General features: G+C 37.4%; 1 protein-coding gene across 4 annotated transcripts in view; it reads right to left on the reverse strand.

Moving 5' to 3' along the window:
* Nucleotides 1-17,901, reverse strand: part of Pex5l (peroxisomal biogenesis factor 5 like) — a 169,895-nt gene that overhangs the window by 62,987 nt on the left and 89,007 nt on the right. For all 4 annotated transcript variants that reach the window (XM_090342489.1, XM_090342486.1, XM_090342487.1 and 1 more), the window contains 2 exons: nt 14,381-14,492; nt 3,127-3,321 (listed from right to left, as the gene is read on the reverse strand). In XM_090342489.1, the coding sequence (XP_090198615.1) occupies nt 3,127-3,321; nt 14,381-14,492 (307 nt within the window). The remainder of the gene's footprint in view (nt 1-3,126; nt 3,322-14,380; nt 14,493-17,901) is intronic.

A 17,901-nucleotide genomic window follows, 5' to 3' on the forward strand; every position in this document is an offset into this window, starting at 1 on the left:
GGTAAACTTTCTGTGTCTTTGAGATAGATTATTTCTCCTTTTACGGCTGCCTTATTTCACTTGGCATGATGTCTTCAACATTTAGCCATGCTGTGTCATGAATTAGGAATCAATACTTCATGACGCTTGAGTTCTGTGCTCAAGGCTAGCTCTCTACCACCCGAGCCACAGTTCTAGCTTTTTGGTAGTTAACCAGGGATGAAAGTCTCATCACTTCCAAGCTAGGATTTCAGTCATGAGCCACCAGTGCTTGACTTCCAAGGTTTTTTTTTTTAGCATAAATATTCCTTTATTTTTTGTTTTATTTTATTGTAAAGGTGATGTTCAGAGCGGTTATAGTTGCATAAGAAAAGAAATAAGTTCACTTATTTTTGAGTAGTGTTAACCCCTCCCTTGTTTTCTCCTGTTCCCCCCCCACCTGGACTCCCCTCTTCCCCAGGTTGTCAGTTCATTTCCATCATAGCATCTAGTGAGCACCACTGTTGCATTGGTTCACCCTTTGTCCCAGCATTTCTGTGATTCCCCTTCCCTTCTTAGCATAAATATTCTTACAAATTATTCATGTGCTACCTCCTCAAAAGCAGAGATAGAAATTTTCCTTTAGAACACAGGCTCAGTGGTTTACCTCATTTGTCACAATCAGTAGAAACCTTGGGCTCTCCTAGCAGAGATTTAGAATAGAACAAAACCTAGATACGTAAGGCCATATAGTATGATGCTAAATGAAAGGACCTCTAGGACATAAAAACAAAAGCCATATAATGAATGATTGTTGTTCTTAATGTACTATGTTATCACTCATCTCTTTTGCTGTCTCTTGGTTATCTCATATTATTACAATATTTCACCTTGTTATCTGATATATTGTATGTATGCATATTTGGTTATTTGAAATAGGATAAGGAAGGGGGAAAACAAGATGAGGGGCGGGGATGGGGGGAGGGAAATGAGGACCAAGACATGAGAAAGGGTATCAATATATGTGAAGTAATGCACCTTTTATCTGGTGAATATAATGTAACCCTTCTATTAATTACAATGAAAAATATATGAAAAAAGCAATTTTCCTTTATAGGCATATAATGTTGTATTGAAGCATAGTAAGTTATATATAAAGTAATATATAATAAGTAATATATAATATATGTTATTTATATAGTAGTATATTACTTATAATATATAGTATATTACTTTATGTATAATATATAAATTTATATATATGTGTGTTTTATTAAATAGAATTTGTTGCAGTCAGTCCTGTCAGTTAAACTCTTCAAATAAAACCCCTTCCCCCAATTTTATCCCCCTACCTCTTGGTACTAGAGGGTCTTACAGATGCTATATAGAAGCTCCATCACTCCCATATCTTCCACCTTTTAAAATTTACTTTTGGGAATATGTCTCACTAAGTTTACCTGGACTAGCCTCAAACTCAGGATTCTTCTGCCTCAGCTTTCACAAGAGCTAGGATCATAGGTGTGTGTCACCTTGACCAGCTTTAATCCCAACCTTAAAGGCATGACATTCAAGGACTCAAATGTAAATAGTGTAATAATGTGCAGTTATACAATTATTAAAAAGGCTGACTTTCAGTAGTGGTCAGATAATTGGAATCCTCGAATTCCAAATACATAGTTATTTTTAATCTCTCTACTAGATTGTAAACCTGATAAAGGCAACAAAAGCTTATATTATTATTATTACTATTATTATCTTGCCAATCCTGGGGCTGAACTCTGGGCCTTGGCACTCTCTGAGCTTTTGTGCTCAAGGCTATCACTCTTTCACTTGAGCCACAGTTTCATTTCTGGCTTTTTGTAATTCAATGGAAACAGTCTCATGAACTTTCCTGCCCGGGCTGACTTCAAACTATGATCCTCAGATCTCAGCCTCTTACGTAGTTTGGATTATAAGCGTGAATCACCAGTGCCTGGAAAGACAAGGGCATGTTATTTTTGTACTCCTAGAACATAGTAAATACCCATGACTCAGGGCGTCTCAAAGAAATGTTAAATTAATTGGCCATCTAACATACATGTCATAGTAGAAAGTGATTTCATATATACAAATATACATATACATACACACATACACACAAATATACCCTACTCATTATTCACAACATTATGATAAGGTATGAATGAGCTTACTTTATAAGTACAGACAGAGTAACCAAATATTTATGGATATAAACACAGTAGTTAGTAACATCAAGGGATAACTTTCTGAAGTTCTTATCAGTTTTCTTTCTCCTGAGAAATCAGAGCTTGATTTGCCTGATTCAATCTGTTGAGGATTAAGCTGTCTTTTTCTTAAGATGATCAAAATATGTTCATTCAGTGAAGCACAAGTTCTAGTTACTCTTACTAACTTGGAGATCTTGGGACAAGTTAAAGTTAAAATTTGGTTTCTCACATATTTCCAAGTTGTGATAATTTAATGAGACAATCATATGTTTCATGCAAATAATGCAATAGGATTTCAGGACAATAATACATGGTAGTTATTATTATCATCAACTTGGTCATGTCTCTAAACTTATTACATGATAATGTTTACTTTGGCTATTACTATCTCTTGTGCTGGAGTTGTTTATTTACCTGTCTCCTTCTCTAGGCTGAGAGCTACTGGAGAGCAAGATACATCTTTTATTTGTAACTCTTGTATCTAGTATGGTGCCTGCTTTCTATGGCTAGCAAAATACATGGGGGCTGAATGAGTGCATAAATACTAGTTATGTACAGTTGAGTTCTCCAATCAATCTCCAATTTAATTGTAGCACAAAAGATTATGCCCTGTTCAGGTTGTTTTCTTTTCTTTTTTTTTTCAGATTTAATTTAACTGTCAAGGTGATGTACAGAGTGGTTACAATTACACGTGTAAGGTAATGGATACATCTCTTGTTGAACATTGTTACCCCCTCCCTCATTTTTCTCCCCTTTCTCTTCTCCCCATCTCTCCGCGACACAAGCTGTAAAGTTCCTGCCCAGTTTCATACATGATCTTTACCTTTTCTATTGTTTAGTTCACTGTCTTATTTGTCTGCTGAGAGACTTCTCTGCTGTATCCCTACCACCAGGAGAAGGTTTAGCAGTGGCCAGAGACAATTACTGCCTATTTCCTTACCTAAATCTAAGGATGAAGTTTCTGTGACTCGGAGGGGCTGGCCTCTCTGCTCCACATCCGTGCCAATAAGGTCAGGTCCCTCAGCCTTTTTCTTGAGAGATGAAGTTTTTGATGAGGGCTCTGACTTCTTGGCTTTGGTTTGGGTCTGGGAGACTGGTTCACTCAGGTCCAGGAGATCTAAGCCCGTAGTCAACACTAACAGAAACAAACAGATGAATTTTAGCTAAGCTCCATTACTGCTTTGTAGTTTTTTCATATATTTTTATTGTAATTAATAGAAGGGTTACATTATATTCACCAGATAGAAGGCGCATTACTTCACATACATTGATACCCTTTCTCATGTCTTGGTCCCCATTTCCCTCCCCCCACTCCTGCCCTTCATCTTGCTTTCTTCCCTTCCCTATCCGACTTCAAATAACCAAATACACATATATACAATATATCAGATAACCAGGTGAGATATTGTAACAATATGAGATAACCAAGGGACAGCAAAAGAGATGAGAGATAACATAGCACATTAAAGACAACAATCACTCATTATATGGCTTTTGTTTCTATATTCTGGAGGTCTTTCATTTAGCATCATCCTATAAGTATCTAGGTTTTGTTCTATTAGGTTTCAATTAAGTACACAGAGATCTTATGTTTATAATTTAAGTTAGAAACAGCAAATTAAGTTGGCTTCCCATTGGTTTATAAACGTTTGTTAGGTGGGGAAGTTTGCTGTGTATTCCCCTATACCTACCACAGTACAAATGGATCAGGCAGAACTTATACCTGCCTTAGCTGTGATGAACCTTTAATGAAATTAACATGACAAAATGCAATCTGAATTCAGGTAAAATTTATTGTTTTGCTTCATTTCTAGTGAAGGTTGTTTCTTCTAAATAATAGTTTTCCCAAAGAAGGGTCAATTTATCATGATCAAAAACATAGTGAAGTTTCAGGAGGTCTTTTATTTTAAACTGTGAAATGTTGGGGGTATAAAGCAATACTGTTAATCACACAAAAAAAAACCCAGCTCAATCAGAAAATGGCAGGCTGTTTGGGTTTACACTGGAGCAATATTTTATAATCCATATTTGATGAATAGGTACACATGTTGATGAATAGGTACACATGTTAATATGCAAATTAAAATATACAAGTTTAATATTAATATAACCAACTATAAAAGTGGTACACTTTTAATTCTTAGCTGGCTAATTCCACTGTATTTAACACTCTAATGAAGGTAGAAATAGCGATTTGTTCCCATACAAACCTAGACAAAGGAAAATTTAAAAGGAGAATGCTCTTGGAATTTCCAGTTCTTTCCTTTATAGTGACAGTAACTAGTATTTGGCTAGCTCATTACCTACACAGAAAATTCAGATTGGAGAAGGTCTCTCCAGATCTCCTTCCCCACCAATCTGTCCTATGTCATTTCTCCATAAAGAGGCCGTGGGGCAGTCCTGGTCTCCTCCTGGCCTAGGAATCTTCACCTACCAGCTAAAGAAAACCACTCTGCAATACCGTCGGCATGCTCTAAGCTTTGGAAAGCAGTCTGCAACAATGAGCATGGCATTCCTGTCACATCTCAACTTTTCCTCTGTATGGAGAATGGATTTTGCAGCTTGCCTCAACATCTTTCCAGATCTGCTCCACTCTCCACCCACCCCACGGAAGGGCCTGAGATTAACCAACACCTCAACCCAGATGTCTTTAGTACTGTACCACCTGACTGAGATAACCATGCCCAAGGGACCTTCAGAGTAGTGAGGGAAATGAAGTTTTGTATCTTTTTGTACTGGAGATTAGACCTGGGGCCTTGTACTTGCTACAGAAGTGCCCAACCTCTTGAGCCATGTCCCCATTGCTTTTGTTTTGTTTCATCTTTGAAATAGGGTCTCTTATTTAGATTCTCGGTCTCTGCCTCTGAAAGTAGCTTGGATCACAATGTTACCACCATGTTTAACATGACTGTTAGTTTTCTTGTTTTCTGAATTCAATTCCAAATCAAAATGGCTAGATATTGTTGGTGAAATGGAGGCTCTGATTCTACCAGTTTAGGTGTGTCTTGGGGTGAGTTTTCTTGACAAGTTTGAATTTCAGTTTCCTGATCTGGAAATAGAGAACAAATAGTGTTAAGAGATGAAGAGCATGTAAGTTCTAGTCTGTGGTAGGCACTCAGTAAATGCTATTTCTGAGCTGCGAGTGTAGCTCCGAGGTATAATAATTACCTAGTTAAATGTGAGGCCCTGGGTTATATCTGCAGACCAAATACCCGTAAACACTACTATTTCTGTTCTTGAGGGGCCAATTTGCAATATTTTTAATTTTCTTTTTGTTGTTTGTTTACCTATTGTTCTGTTTTTCTGAGTCCTTTCTATCTCAGGCAGGAATCTGATCTATACACTCACACAAAGAAAGACCACTACTGGGGATAAAACTGAAGATGAGACAAAGATACTGGATCTACAGAGGATTTCATGGAGGAAATTGATCATAAAATAGCCTGAAAGTGTCAGTTTATCTCAATTGAGTCCTCCTGAGAAGATGGAACCACTTTCCAGTGCTAAGATTGTGTGAGATATGAGAGTTTTGTGGTTAAGAAGTACTGGAGTATAGAGGGAAAGAAGTAGCTGTTGAGAACTAGGCTGCCAAGCTTTATATCTACAATTTAAACATAACAGGCAGTCATGGGCTGGGTGCCACATACTTTTTATCAACTGAATGGTTAAATCAAAATTTTCAGATACAGTTAGGTCATCAAAGATTCTAGGACCAATGAGATTTCCTTATAGAAAACATCAAGGACAATCTCAGGAATGTCATATATACTGTTTTACCAATTATACAAACAAGAACTAGTCACTTGCTCACAGACTTCTTTTGGAAGCAAATTATACAGGAATTACCTACTTGTGAATAGGGAGCACATACATACATTACAAGATAATAATTGGTGAGTACTAATTTAATTCTTTTTCTGTTTCTCTACATTCAGAAGAAATTACTAAAGGAATAAACTGTGACTTAGAACTGCGCTCAGTTACATTCTCTTCTTTTCCTCTCTAATGTGTCCTGGGTACTTCTCTTTGTCCTTTTACTCTTTTCTCTGAAAATACCAAACAAAGGCTTGTGACATACACAGGACTTTTTGTTACCCAGATGATGAAAGAGGTGCCTTGGAGGTCAAAAGCTAAGCTTTCAAGCAGAGTCCTGAGGACCACAATTGTAAGAACTGAAGAGGTTGAGTGCAGACTCTTGGACTTTAAAGGAGACAAATCACATTTTAGTGGTGGTGTATCCTTTATTTAAAACTTAAAAGTAACTGCCTGCAATTACAGCTTCTTGGAAGGTAAGGGGAGGATTATGTTTGAGGCCAGCACAAACAAAAAAAGTTACCAAAACTCTCTTAAAAAATAAGAAGGGCATGGTGGAGTATATCTGTAACACAACTGTACTATGTGGTAGCAGAAACAGAACCATGGTCACAGGCAAAAGTAGTCATGGGTGGGGCTGGGAGTTTGGCCTAGTGTAGAGTGCTTGCCTAGCATGAACAAAGACCCAGGTTCAATTCCTCAGTATCACCTACATAGAAAAAAACCGGAAGTGGTGCTGAGGATCAAGTGGTACAGCGCTAGCCTTGAGAAAGTCCAAGGACAGTGCTCAAGCCCTGAGCCCAAGCCCAGGATTGGCAAAAAAAGAAAAAAAAGTAGTAATGGGTACATGACAAAAGATAACTTCCTGTAATTGTCAATGTGAAAATGTGAAAATGTCTGTCCCCCCCCCCCCTCCTCCTCCTCCTCCTCCTCCTCCTCCTCCTCCTCCTCCTCTTCTTCTTCTTCTTCTTCTTCTTCTTCTTCTTCTTCTTCTTCTTCTTCTTCTTCTTCTTCCTCCTCCTCCTCCTCCTCCTCCTCCTCCTCCTCCTCCTCCTCCTCCTCCTCCTCATTTTTCTTCTTCTTCTTCTTCTTCTTCTTCTTCTTCTTCTTCTTCTTCTTCTTCTTCTTCTTCTTCTTCTTCTTCTTCTTCTTCTTCTTCTTCTTCTTCTTCCTCTCCTGTTGGGATCCATGTAAAGCCATGTCCTTATCACTCTGCTGAGGCTTGTAATAGGGATAAGGCTCCTGCACCCAACATAAGGAGGAGCAATTTGGGAAATAAAGAGAGAGAGATTTTCCTGCCTTGGTGAAGCTGTGTGGCATCTCTGTTCGTGTTCCAGGGTAAGAAGGCTGAGAATGGGAGGACAGTGGGCCCTCTCCTCTGGTGGCTTGGCCTGGTCGGGGTGTGTTTTCCCCATCCCTCCTACTAGTCGAGAGGGACTGGGGACCAAGGATCCCGACACTCTTCCTCTTCCTCTTCTGTCTCTGCTTCTGTCTGTCTCTGTCTCTGTCTTGTTACTGGGGTTGAATTCAGGGCCTGAGTGCTATCCCTTAGCTTTTTCTCTCAAGGCTGGCACTGTATCACTTGAGCGACAGTTCCACTTCTGACTTTTTGAAGATAAATTGATGAGTCACATGGACCACAGGTGTCAACGTAATCATTAGTGTTCTTTTAAGTAGAAGTCAGGAAGGTCATAGAAAAAATATGCAAGAATGAAACTGAGATGTAGTTGGGTGTGAAAATGGAAGTTTGTAGATAATTTTGAAGAGTGTACACTGCTTATTTTGAAGACTGAGGAAGAATTCAAAAATGAACACGCATAGGTGTCCCCAGAAGCCATATAAAGTAAGAAAACAATTTCTGTCCTCGCTCCTAATGGAAAGTAGACTGATGAATCTTCATTGAAGCACTTCCAACTTCTACAACTTGATAGTAATAAAATAGCATTGTTTTAGGCCACTAAATTCCTGGTGATTTTTTTTTCAGCAGTGATGGGAAACCAATACATCTGGAATTGAGTCCAGGAGGACTCAAAAGCTCAAATACAGATAAGTCTTTCCAAGCCTGAATAATCATTCCCTCTTCTATAGACTTCATCCATGTCTGTGGGAAGTGTGCAGACTTTACTGATATAGTAATTTCCTTTTCATTTTCTTTTGTTTAAGCTACCAGTTATCTGGCCATTTGAAGAGTTTGAGGCATGATTTAAGTAATTTACAGCCCCAGAAACTTTCTTTGTAAACCTTAATTCCATTGTCTGTAATTCCCTGAAAATAGATTACTAAAGTGTTTGTTTTCAACTACTTCAAGTACACCTGATTGAAGAGCATAGCATAGTGCTGGAAAGCTCACAAGCAACACTGAGAATAGGCATTAATAACTACATTAATTGGGTCTTGGGAAGGAAGGCTTCTTCAATAGAATGAAAGAGCATCTTGTAAAAAGCTATGTTTTGACATGTTGCTAATACAATCAATGATATTTGTACTACTATGGTGTAATAGGACATGAATTAGTTGGCAATATCAGAAACTTTCAAATATAGTTACATAAAAGAGATAAATTAATGCAAGCAACTTTTTTTCCTCTTTACTGGAATGTGTAATTATATTTCCTCCTCAAATTTCTAAGCTCTCAAAAATTATGTCATTTGAGTTCATGAACACTTAAACTTCATAAAAATGTATTTCATAAATACTAGGCTAATTTTACAATACAGGTATTTTAGTAAGTGGCTGTATACTTTGTTATGGATAGTTCTTTTCTTTTAAATGGGAGTCTTTTACATAAATATATAAAACTTAGATGAAGGAGGAGTAAGACTTTTTTAACCAGAAATATTTGTTATAAAACTCATTCACCTAATAGCTTTAATTAATGGATAAATGCTTTTAGATTATGTAGTGTGATAAATGCAAACTAAGAATGCTGTTTTTCTCCCAGATCTTTAGCAGGGTCTGAATTATGCTTTAATGTATATTAGATTTATTTGGGGATCAAAGCGCAAGTTATTGATATCAATTTATGACTCAAATAATCACTTTTCTTTTTCTCTTAGACATGTCTATACTAGGTAGCCAAGACTGGCCTCAAATTTGTATAATCACTTTAAAAATATTAGTTATATCACAACAGATCATTTGATTTATGAATAAGTGTATGTTTGTTTACTATTTCAAAATCAAATAGTTTCACAAATAAGTTAGCTTGTGTGAAATCCAAGGATGGTGTTTAAAAAAGCCAAAGAATTAGGTGTCTCCCTGGATTATAGATGAAGTAAAGGAAATTCAGGATGTTAATAGAAAAGCAAAAGGAAAATATCTTTACTTGATAAGCTTAGTTATCATCAATAGTTAAGAAAAAGTAGTCCTAACAGAAAAAAACACAAAGTATACAAGATGTTTGAAAAACCCAAGACAAAAATAGAAACTTCCATGGGACAAAACATACATTCTTTCATGATTTCTTAGAAAAACAAGATATATTCTTTTAGGATTTGTTAGGAGAACAAGTTAATGACCTAAATGATTTTTTGGAAATATATTTCCCATATTGTTTAGTTTGTTTATTTATTGTTTAAATAAAAACAAAGTTTGGGTTGGGAGTTTAAGAACCTGGTTCGACATAGGCTCAATGGTTTCCCTCATTTGTCATAATCAGTAGAAACCTTGGGCTCTCCTAGCAGAGATTTACAATAAAGCAAAACCTAGATACATAAGGCCATATAGGATGATACTAAATGAAAGGACCTCTGGGATATAGAAACAAAAGCCATATAACGCGTGATTATTGTCCTTAATGTACTCTCTCTCATCTCTTTTGCTGTTCCTTGGTTATCTCATATGGTTACAGTATTTCACCTTGTTATCTGATATATTGTATGTATATTTGTTTACTTAAAATAGGATAGGGAAGGGGGAAAACAAGAGGGGCGGGGTGGGGGGAGAAAAATCAGGACCAAAACATAAGAAAGGGTATCAATGTATGTGAAGTAATGCACCTTCTATCTGGTGAATATAATGTAACCTTTCTATTAATTACAATAAAAATATATGAAAATAAAAGAACCTGGTTGATTCCTTGGTACTACATACATAGAAAAAATCCGTTAGTGGGGCTATGACTCAAGTGGTAGAGCTTTAGCCTTGAGAAAGCCCAAGGACAGTTCTCAGGCCCTGAGTTTAGTCCCCAGGATAGACAAAAAGAACCCAAATAAAATCAAAACAAAACAAAAAGCAAAAAAAGAAAAAAAACACCCTAAATTTGTTAGTGTTAAGGGAAGCAGGGACTGGCGCCATCCTGAATGCACTGAGTTCCACACCCCATTGTGGAAGGTCAACAATGATACAGCCCAGCCACCTTTGCCCTCCTAGGGAGGGGCAACCTTGACTTTATCCCCACCCCTCACGAGGAGGATGGGGGGGAGGCCTGCTTTGTGTGGAGACCTGCCCAATTCGCGCACCAACTCCAACTAAGGTGATAGGTAAATTCAAACACTAGGCTGTAACCCTATTGACTATCTGTGTGTGGCTGGAGCTGGCTATATGGCCCCTTTGTGTATGTAACAATCCCATCAGCCACCTATATCCGGCCAGGCTTGACTGCATGACTTTGGCCCTTAAAATCCCAGCTTGAGAGCCACTCGAGGTCACAGTATCAGCTCTGCACTGTGTCCCTGGCTGGTTGGATCAACATCTACTTCCCTAATAAATTCACCTTTTTATATGAGACTATCTCTGTGTGGTGGACTCTGGAGGGATGTGGAATGCCGTTCTCCTAACCCTGTAACAGGACATTTTTTTTAAAAATTTTTGTCTTAAGATAATACTTATGATTTTAAAAAACATACTATGATACCAGAGTCTTTTTCAGGATAAAAATCTGATGTGAACTGGATTTTACTGACTGCTTTCAATGAGAAGAGAGGCAACAGCTTTAGTCTCCTGTGCTCTAGTCTATTCTGTCTAACGTTATGGACAGAATTTCAGCCCCATCTCTTTGTTGAAGTCCTCTCTGTTGAAGTCCTAACACCTCAGAATGTGACTGCATCTGAAAACAAGGTCACTGAAAATGTAATTAAAGATGAGTTTATATTGGAATAGGATGGGTTATAGTTCCAAAATGACTGATGTTCTAATAAAAAAGGCAAATTTGGGCATAATTAGATGAGTGGATGGGGAGATCTGCACCAGACAAAACACTATGCAAAGGTTGGATTTATGCTGTCATGGGCTAGGAACCAAAGATAAAGAAAGAAAAGAGAAACAGTTTCTTTCCAGGGATCTTCAGAGGAGTCTAGCCTGGTTGACACTGACCTTGCCTTTCAAAACTTCAGAATTTATAACAATAAATTTCTGTTGTTAATCTAATCAGTTGGTGGAACTTTTTTTTTAATTTAAACTTTGTTGTGAAGGTGATGTACAGTGGGGTTACAGTTATATAAGCCAGGTAATGGGTATATTTCTTTGCAAACAGGATTACACCCTCCCACATTTCCCCCAACTTTTTCCCCCTTCAAAATCCTTCCCTGCCAAATTGTATAGTTCAACATAGTATCTAGTAAGTATCATTGTTGAATTAGGTCAATCTTCCTCTCACAGTTTCTGTGATTCCCTTAAGGAATAACTGAAATAAGCCAGACCCAAAGGAACACAGGCAACATGGTCTCCCTCACTTGTGATAACTAGAATATGTCTAGGATCTTCTTAGGAGAGAACCATAGTAGCTCATTAGTTATGTGCATATGACCATATAAAATGATGTTTATCGAAATGAACTCCAAAAAATGGAAACAAGATTTTTTATTGCATTGTTTGCAGTTGTTCTTTTTTCTTTCTTTTTCTCCTTTACTTTATTTCTTGATGTCACTGTTTTTGATTTCTGTATCCATTGTCTTACAGAACTTTATTACCATAGGCCTAGGAAAGTAAGAGGAGAAGGCTGAAAGTTTTATATGACAAGAAATGACCTTCTTCTGGTAGTTCTTTTCTAGAATTTCAGTATTTCATAGGCAGGCCTGCCTTTCCTTTCCTTTCCTTTCCTTTCCTTTCCTTTCCTTTCCTTTCCTTTCCTTTCCTTTCCTTTCCTTCCCTTCCCTTCCTTCCCATTCCTTTTGATTTCTTTTCTTTCTTTCTTTCTTTCTTTCTTTCTTTCTTTCTTTCTTTCTTTCTTTCTTTCTTTCTTCTTTCCTTCCTTTCTTTCTTTCTTTCTTTCTTTCTTCTTTCTTTCCTTCTTCCTTCCTTCCTTCCTTCCTTTCTTTCTTTCTTTTCTTTCCTCTGTTTCTGTCTTTGTCTCTCTCTGTGTCTCTTTCTCTTTTTCTCCCTCCCTCCTTCCCTCTCACTCTCTTTTCTCTCTTGTGCCAAGTACTGAAATTCCTTTGCTGTTTTTTCTTTTTAATTTTGCTCAAGGCTGGCAGTCTACCACTTAAATCACACCTATACTTTCAGTGTTCTGTTCAGCTGATTAACTGGCATGGGAACTGATGTTAAACCAGAACACTCAGATCTCAATCTCCTGAATAGTTAGGATTACAGGGATGTGCCACCAGTGCTAGCTCCAGGTCTTTCTTTTACATGTTAAATAATCAAGGTGAAAAGTAGCTTTTGAGACAAATCTTATCTTACTCTTTCAGGTAGGGCCCTTCCTAAGTGACGGAACATTCTCATCAGTGGGAACTGGGAAGTGAAAAGTAATCCCTTATATATTTCTCATGGCTTCACTGCACTGAGACACAAGCTCTCTACGTTTTCTGGGAGTAGCTTTGATTAGGAAGATGAATCTGATCAAACAATGTAACTAGTATAAAATTTATTTTCTTGATTACTCAATGGGATAGTTGATTTTAGAAAATGGTCACTTGAGTACAGTATTTTTTCTTTTTATACTTATGTATTAGAAAAGGGAAGTGTTAGGAATACTGTTTTTATCTGATACTAGCAGAAATGGTCATATTAGAGTTTATATGGCCTTAAGTACATTCATAGATTATTTTATTTGGTCTTCCCTAGGTAATGTATGAGTTATACTCTTAATATTAGATGAGGCAATTAAGGCTTAGCTAGGTAGATGAGATAGCTCAGCAACTTGCCCCTGGATGCAGAACTGGGGTTGAAATTCATGGAACTGGCCTCAGAAACCTTGATTCTATTCCCATCGAAGGCACTCATATCTGTCGATAGTTCTTGTGTTTGCAATTTTTAGCATTTTAGGAAGAATCACAATTTCTTCCTTTTGTGATTTTCTTCAATATTTCTACCCATAATGAAAATAAACAAGCCTACAGCTAGCCAAGGACATCATAGAACAATAAAACAAGTTTAACAAGGCAGATGGGACTACTGACTTCTCTTTTTATTCAATTCCACATTACCCATCCATTATAATCTTTTATTTTTGATTCTGAACATTATTTTTCCATTTTTATTTGAATGGTATTCCTGAGGCCATGAATGTTGACCAAGTGAGACTGATTCAAAGAGGCTAACCTGTTGAGAAAGTGTGTCCTATGCTAGTGGCACACAGCCCTCTCTCCTGGGATGTGTTTGAAAAGTGCCTATCCTACATGTGCAAGCACCTGCTTGAAAATGCTTATTAATTCACTTTGGCGCTGCTCAGAGAATTTGTAAGAGGAAAAAATAACATGCTGAAATGCAGAAAATGGGCCTGGATCGGCACTATCCAGTGGCTGTAGGACATATTAGTTATTTGTATTCATTTAGACATCCACATTTTTATTGTACCAAACTTTAGTCACACCACATATTTTCAAAAATAATTGGTTGGGCCAGCAACCAAGTCTTGAAAATCCTTACTCTGAAACAAATGCTTTGTTTCAATGGGATACAAATAAAAACAAAAACTTACCAGTATAAACAAAGGCATAGAAAAATTAACAGCATGCTGGGTGCTGGTGGCTCATGCCTGTAACTCTAGCTATTTGGGAGTCTGAGATATGAGAATTGTGGTTCAAAGCCAGCCTGGGCACTAAAGTCTGTGAGACTCTTATCTCCAATTAACCATCAGAAAACCAGAAGTGGCGCTAAAGTGGTAAAGCTATTGCCTTGAGCTGAAGAGCTCGGGGACAGTGCCCAGACTCAGAGTTAAAGACCCAGGAGCAACAGAAAAAAAGAAAAAAGAAAAAAAAAACTAAGAGCTAACAGTGGTACTCTTAAGTTCTGGCAAAATTAATAGAGTAAAATAAATAGTAATTTCTTTTTATATAATCATAGGTGATATACTAGTTTATTCAGAAGAGTATATGCTCTAATGCTTCATTTGGTTGCAAACGTCATTCCCCACCTAAAAAGGCTAGAAGAAAAAGATGCACATTATATTATGATTCAGATCAACTGTACATGAGATGTAGGAAAAGTAAAAGAATTACCAGCTGTATTGGATGTTACTGGCCTTGCAATAGTTTCTGATTTGGTTTCACAGAGAAAGTCATCGATGGAAGGACTCAGGAGGGGTCTGCTTTCTTGTTGCTCATTCACCAGCTGAGAACAAATGAACACAGGTGTTAAAGGGCTTTGTTAAACTGAAGAATCAGAAGAATTCAAATGCAGCCTTGCAACAAAATGGGAATAGCAAGCCTATCAAAAATAAATATATACAAAAATAAATAATGGGGAAGAAAAGAAAGAAAAGTATTACTATCAAGAGGTGGGAAGGAGACTTTTAGCACCACTATCAAAAGTTTTGGATGCAGCAAACTTGATATTTGATAGCTTACGACTTTTTTTCTTCCTCTCAGAGTAGTTTTAGAATTATCCTCTAATTTCAACATGTGGAAAATGACCCCTATTGAAGCACTGTTGTTAAAGGACAATCCGACTACCCATTTAGACATAAAGCTTCCATGACATCTGGAAACAGTGTTTGGGGAGGTGACTGGTGGCTATGGCAAGGAGTGGTTAGTCCTGTTTATGAGGTGAGAATTCCAAGCATATGAATTAACACTCTCCTTTCTTCCCTTTCTTCAGAAGTTAATCACTGAAATGTATCCCCTATATTTGAGGAGAATCTTACTTGAGGAGAAATGATGGTGTATTAACTATAGGTCTAGTTTGTGAAAATGTATACATAAAACAGACTCCTATAAATTCATTTGTATTTTCCCATTGACTTGTTTGTAACTTCAGTAATTCTGTAGGTAGATTGTTGTGGGTCTCTAATTGGAAGTGGCAGCCAATGATTCACCTTCAGTTATTCCATACCTCTGTGTATTGAGATTTTCTGTGGCTAAGTGAGGAAACACAGTATGGTCTATAAGTAAAATAGTACTGCCTTAGTTTTACAGAAGAGGCCTAGCCTTTCAGTCTTCTATTTGTCAAAAATGATATACCTCAGAGTCTTTAGAGCTTGCATATAAGTTTGTATTTCAAGGTTCACAGAATAAGAAACCAAGTGTTTTTGTGTAAGAACAAATTAAGGAATTTTATCTGATTGTCCACACTTCCATTTTATTGTTTTCTTTGGCACAGGGTTGTGGTGTTATATCTAGAGCTGCAGGAAGACACAAGGCATAAACAGTAGTAAATATAGGGAGGATCTGTAATTCTGTTACTTCTGAAAGATTAGTATTTACTGGTCAATTGGAGACTGAAGCCAAGGGGCATTTTTGGTACTTTTGGTACTTGGATGTAATCATATTATCATTTAAACATGGGTTATGTTTCACATTTTAACTAGAACTGAAGATTTTTTAAAAGGCTGAAAATTTTGTAGGGTGCTGGTAGCTCACTCCTATAATCCTAGCTACTCATGAGACTGAGACCTGAGGATTGTGGTTTGAAGCCAGGCCAGGCAGGAAAGTCAATGAGATACTTATTTCCAATCAACCTCCAAAAATAGTAGAATGCTAGCCTTGAGCAATAAAGCTAATGGACAGTGACCAAGCCCTAAGTCCCAGAACCAGTATTAAAAAACAGTTGAGAATAAGATTTTCATTCATATTTAGCTAGAAATTATTGAGGGGTAGCAAGAGGAATTCTTTTTTATTATTGTGCAAGTTATAATGATAGACATATCTTCCATTATTGTTAGTTTTAGTACTACCATATATACTCAAAAATTTTACCAACAGTCATATTATTGAAAGTCTATTGAGTTTTAACCTTTCTGAAAGGTTTATATAGGAGGGAAACTCTTGAGTTCCTTTCCAGTTTGCTCTCTGAACTTCAGGTTCTTGAGGATTACCCGATTAACTTATATTAAACTATTTTTAAGTGTTTAGAACCTACAAGTTTCCAATATTTATGGATGGAATCAACTTACATTTCTATTTGTATGTGCCATGGTCCTTTTAAGTTTATGAGTTATTTACAATATTTTATTACACAAAAGCAATTTAGAATATGAAATGTACTCACCAAGACTAGTGCAGAATATATTGCAAACTTAAGAAATGACTTAAAAGCTTCAGTGGTTCTGTGAACTCTTCTGAAACTATGAGTAGTAGCCCTAAATTTGTATCTCAAGTGACTCACATATTCATGTGTATGCTCATGCTATGCTTGAATACTTGTAGTGTAATATCATAGCAATGTGCTCCTGACTTCATGAAAGTGAGATCTGAATTCTGTGGTGGTATAATATTCAGGAAAGGTGATGCCGCCATCAGATACAACACACTTTATTTATACTAATTCCTTTTTTTTACCAAGCTTGTATTTGCTAAATAATACATGATGATTGTTGTCTTATAGGGTAAAATGCATGAGACTAAACTTTGAGTTGTTGTGTTTTGGTTGTTGGTTGGTGGGAGATACTGGGATTTGCACTCAGCGTCTCATGCTCACTAGGCAAGGAATTCTACTGTTAAGCCACACTTACAGCCCAAACTTAGTGACTTTTAAATTTTGGCTTTAAAATTTGCTGAGTGCAACCAGCCATGATGGCTCATGCCTGCCATCCTAGCTACCAAGGAGGCTGAGATCTGAGGATCAAGGTTCAGAGCCAACCTGGGCACTACAAAGCTGTGAGACTCTTACCTCCAATTAATCACTAGAAAACCGGAAGTGATGCTGTGGCTCAAGGGTAGGGTGGTAGCCTTGAGTTGAAGAGCTCAAGGACAGCGCCCAGGCCCAGAGTTCAAACCCCATGACTCCCCCCAGCCCCGCAAAAAAATTGCTGAGGGCTTGTGGTGCATGCCTATAATTCTAGCTCACTCATGAGGCTGAGATCTGAGGATCATGATTTGAAGTTGGCCAGGGCAGGAAGTCCCTGAGACCCTTATTTTCATTTAATCACCAATAAGGAAGAAGTAGAGGCTCATATGATAAAGTGCTAGCCTTGAGAAAAAGCTCAGGGACAGTGCGCAGGTTCTGAATTCATGTTCCAGACAACACACACACACACACACACACACACACACACACACACACACACACATTCATACACAGAGTATGAATATGTTTCATAACTATCATAAGCACTGTCTAAGATTAAACGCTATACTTTCATTAACATATAAAAATAAGTCTTCTTAGTTTAGTGGTGATTTTTAAAAAAATACTCAGGTATTGGGCCGGGAGTTTGGCCTAGTGGTAGAGTGCTTGCCTAGCATGCATGAAGACCCAGGTTCGATTCCTTGGTACCACATACATAGAAAAAAGCCAGAAGTGGTGCTGAGGCTCAAGAGGTAGAGCTCTAGCCTTCAGAAAGTCCAAGGACAGTGCGCAGGCCCTGAGCTCAAGCCCAGGACTGGCAAAAAAAAAATACTCAGGTTTCTCTTCTTTAGGAAAATGCTTGGAGCCAGAGAAGTATTGCATGAGTTTTTATATTTTGGAATATTTGTAAATACATAATGAGCTATCTTTTGGACAGAACCCAAGTCAAAGCACAATAGATATGTTTGTATGTACGTATGCATGTATGTATACGTACATACATGTACTTTGCAAT

This window comes from Megascapheus bottae, chromosome 1, assembly GCF_031878675.1.
Source record: "Megascapheus bottae isolate mThoBot1 chromosome 1, mThoBot2.hap1, whole genome shotgun sequence".
Classification (NCBI taxonomy): domain Eukaryota; kingdom Metazoa; phylum Chordata; class Mammalia; order Rodentia; family Geomyidae; genus Megascapheus; species Megascapheus bottae.